The sequence below is a fragment of the Lactuca saligna genome, chromosome 6 (genome assembly GCF_052625555.1).
Source record: "Lactuca saligna cultivar CGN05327 chromosome 6, ASM5262555v1, whole genome shotgun sequence".
In the NCBI taxonomy this organism is placed as follows: domain Eukaryota; kingdom Viridiplantae; phylum Streptophyta; class Magnoliopsida; order Asterales; family Asteraceae; genus Lactuca; species Lactuca saligna.
Genome location: NC_136422.1, coordinates 42,610,907 through 42,615,047, shown reverse-complemented (window position 1 = coordinate 42,615,047; position 4,141 = coordinate 42,610,907). Strand labels below are relative to the sequence as shown.

At 41.3% G+C, this 4,141-nt stretch overlaps 1 protein-coding gene across 1 annotated transcript; it reads right to left on the bottom strand.

The window, feature by feature from the left end:
* Positions 1-1,321: 1,321 nt before the first annotated feature.
* LOC145002485 (uncharacterized) lies at positions 1,322-3,197 on the bottom strand. The gene is made up of 3 exons (XM_078961746.1): positions 2,649-3,197; positions 1,791-2,553; positions 1,322-1,698 (listed from the first exon to the last, which is right to left on the bottom strand). Exons 1-3 carry the CDS (start codon positions 3,195-3,197, stop codon positions 1,322-1,324), a joined length of 1,689 nt encoding a protein of 562 aa, XP_078817872.1.
* Positions 3,198-4,141: the final 944 nt, after the last annotated feature.

Genomic DNA, 4,141 nt, shown 5'->3' with positions numbered 1-4,141 from the left:
CGACGATGGACCGAGGCCTTAGTATGCCTCGGTCTTAACGTTCACCTTCCATATGCAAAATCTGGGGCAAAGATGAAAAGTCAACCGGTCAATGGGTCAAAAAGTCAACTGTTGACGGGTCCAGTCAACAGAAGTTTGGCCACCAAAAATTCATGGGAAACTCAGTTTTGAATGATTTCCAAGTTATTGTCAAGTCCAAAATGACCACAGATACATGCAATTTGACCCTAAGAACACAAATTCCACAAGTGAAGAATATGAAATAATGTACCGAATCGTTAGTGGAAATGTATTGTTGTTGGTGAGAAAGACCGTATTCAACCTTCCCAAGCTTGCCTACATGAAGAATTAAGCACAAAAACACCAAAATTCTAAGAAATTTCTGGACCTAGGGTTTGTCAAAAACCCCAAATCCACCATGAAAATGCAATAAGATGGTGTATTAGATGTAGGAGATGAAGTGGGGAAGATGAAAATCAAACATTTTTGAAGATTTAAGCCAAAATCATGAAGAATCAAGGGATTTTTGATGAAAATCGGACCTTGGGTTTTTTTTGGGGGGAAAGGGGCTGTTTTGGAATGAGTGTTCAGAAGAATGGGGTAAAACCCAGATTTTTATCATTAAAAACCACTAGGTCTGATGTGAGAACACGGCTCGTGTTAGGCATAAGGGAAAATTAACATGACCCGTGTTGGGTCTAAAATATGTGAGATTTGGCTGAACACGGCCTATGTTGCTCACAAGGGAAAAATGTCACTAGGTCATGTACCCCTCTAACTGTTGAAGTGCTTGCCATTGATGAAGACGACCCATGTTCATTATAAGACAAGAGGAACACGGGCTGTGTACCCCTCTGATTGCCACTTCCACTTTTTTGAACCCCAAAATTTCCCTCTCATTCAAATGAAATGTTTTTGCATCTCGAGGTCCATTTGGTGATTTTAAATCATGTTTAAATGCATTTGGAACATTGAAAACCCAAAAACTCAAAGAAATGGAAATTGTTTTTGTAAAGAAAAAGATGAAAATACCCCCGGGTTGCCTCTCGGTTAGCCGTCCTTATTTTAAGTCGTTGGCTCGACGTTGCCCCCAAATATGCTTCATTCTAAGTATATAGGCCTCCCCAACACATCAATCTTCTTGCCACCTCCTTCAACAAAACCTTCATCCTTCCTTTGGCTTTTTTTTGTGCACAAACCAAAAAGGACTTAAACCTTTAATATCAGAGATTGTCTACTCAATCCTTTTTTGGTATTTGTTCAGCAGGGTTATCAACTCATTATCTTCCTTCTTCGATAGTTTATTTAAGTTGATGACCGACTAAGTGCTCTCCTTCTCGACATGTATTATCTTTAAAGGGTCTGATGGAGTTTTTGCTCCGGGATCTTGTGCTTGTTCCACCGGTGGAAGGAATTTGGCTTTGGTGGTAGGTGGCTTGGGTTTCATATCATCAATCCTCATATACTTCTTGTCATCAATAAGCTCCAAAATCTCTAGCACCTCATTATTGATATCGAACTCCTTTGCAATTTCTTTGGCTTTGTCCCTGTCTAGTTTTTGTGACAAAACTAACTCTAGAAATTCATTGTTAGACAAATTTAAGCCCTTTTTAGTCAAGGGTTGGATCAAATTCACATGATTGACAGACTGAACATCGGAAGGAACCTTTTTTGCTTCATGAACATTGAAGTTGATAACTTCACCATCAAATTTCATACTTAAAGTTCCATTATAAACATCAATTTTGTTTTAGAAGTTTTAAGGAAATGTCCACCCAAAAGTATGGAACTTGAATTTGGAGAGTCATCATCTCCCATATCTAAGACATAAAAATCATTCGGGAAAACAAATTCATCAACTTGCACTAACATGTCCTCCAATACACCTTTTGGATGTACCAAAGACCGGTCGGAAAGTTGGATGATCACACCGGGTTTGCTTAATGTTCCTACACCAATTGATTTAAAGATAGAATATTGTAGGACATTTATGGATGCGCCTAGATCGAGAATGGCTCGAGTTACATAAACATTCCCCAATTTGCATGGTACGGTAAAGACACTGGGATCATTGCACTTTGGGGGCATCCTCTTTTGTAAAACCACAGATACATTTTCCCTATCTTTTACGATTTGGTTTCCTTTCAATTTCTTTTTAGATACACAAAGATCCTTAAGGAACCTTGCATATCTAGGTACCTGCTTTATGGCCTCGAGGAGTGGGATGTTAATGTGAACTTTCTGGAACATTTGCATAATCTCACTCTGCTCCCGTTCTTTCTTCGTTTTCTTTAATCGTTCGGTGAATGGAGCAGGTCTGGCTTTAGACTCAGTGACGAAGGGCTTCTTTTCGATTGTTTTATCTTCCTTCTTCTCTTTTTTGGTTGCCTCTTCGACCACTATTTCTTTTTCTTCTTGATCAACCGACACTTTTGGACCATTGTATCTATTTCCGCCTCTCAAAGTGATGGCACACACATTGTGACTTGGGTTCGTTTTTGTTTGGGCAGGCAACTTTCCTTGAGATTCTAGTTTGCTTACAGAGATAACAAGCTGTGAAACTTGTTTCTCTAAGTTCCTTATTGTATCTTGTTGGAAAGTTTGGGTGCTAGTGGCCAAACTCTTGACTATGTCCTCTAAGGACATACTTGATGAACCTGCTTGTTGAGTAGTGTGTTGTGGTTGCCTTTGCTGAAAGTTATGTGGTGGAAAAGGTGGTCTTTGCTGGTATTGATTTGGTTGACTTGGTTGATAACTTCCCTGTTGATTTCCTCCCTAACCTTGATTGTTGTTCTGTCTTTGGTCGCCCAGTGGCTGATCATATCCTCTTTGATTTGATCTGGAATAACCTCCCATGGCTTTGCTTCTTCATAATCCTCATCTTGAAGTTGAGGGCACATGTCAGTTGGGTGCCCTACTTGAGTAAAAATACCGCAAGGGCGGGGTGTGGGCTGCACATCCTTGTCTTTAGCTAGCATCATTACCACTTTCGTAAGCTCGAACAATTGGGCATCAATTTGAGGAGTTTGGACTTCCTTTACACCTCGGGGTGCATCCGTGTACCATTCTTCATCATGGCTTGAATGTTTAGAATCTTCAGCCATGTTCTTGATTAGGTTGCATATTTCGGTTGGATTCTTGTCGGGTAAAGATCCACCACTACAGGCATTAAGAATCCTTCTTTCCATTGGAGTCATTCCTTCAATGAAATATTATAGGAGTTGGTACTCGGTAATTTCGTGCTTAGGACAGTGGGCACAAAGTTTCTTGAATCTCCCCCAATATGTGTGAAAAGCTTCTCTGTAGTACGGATTGTTGCTGTCTTCTTTTTGGCGGTGAGGACTGAACTTTCACTTTCTTACTTGAAGTCATAGCTCTTTCAAAGAGACTCTCGACGGGAGAATCCAGGCTATTCAGGAAGTTAAAAGCCCAATGCTCTACCAACTGAGCTATACACCCCAAAAAAGATGTAGTAGTAAATAAGGATTGGTGCCAATTTTAGCCCCATAACCACAAGATGGGAATACCGCCTCGGGCGCCTATGGTCTAGCCTTGCAAGAACACGATATCCACGAATCAATGGGAGAATGGAAAATTGCTCAAGTGGGCTGTTGGAGCGAAATGATCTTGTTTTGTTCCTCGGTTGAAAAGAGATATCTTGTCAAGATCAAGATGAAGGGGGGGAGGATGAGATCTTTAGGCTGGTTAGTGGGGGTCCATGGAAGCAACCTGCTATCTATCGATAGGCGAGAACAGACTTGCACAATGTGCTATCGAATCCGCTGTTACTGCCCGAGAAGGAACTGTTTGAAGGACAACTAATGCAAGCTGCTCGGGAGGTTTGGATTCATAGATGGGAAGAATCTGCTCTCTATATAGACCTCACACCCATTTATGAACATATACAAAGGGCTAAAGAGAGAAGTTCATACCTCTTCACTAGGGCTCAGCGCCAGTTCGGGGAAGGTCCGGAAAGCCCTCACTCCCCCTTTTTCAAAAAGAAGCCCCGCTCAACAAGGGGCCCTCTCTGATAAGGAAGAAATGTTTCCACTATATCTCAGGAGTAGTCAAAGGAAGTACGGCGGGTCCGAGTAGGAAAAAATGAACTAAGAAGTAGGGCATAGAACAATGGAGAGGCCAA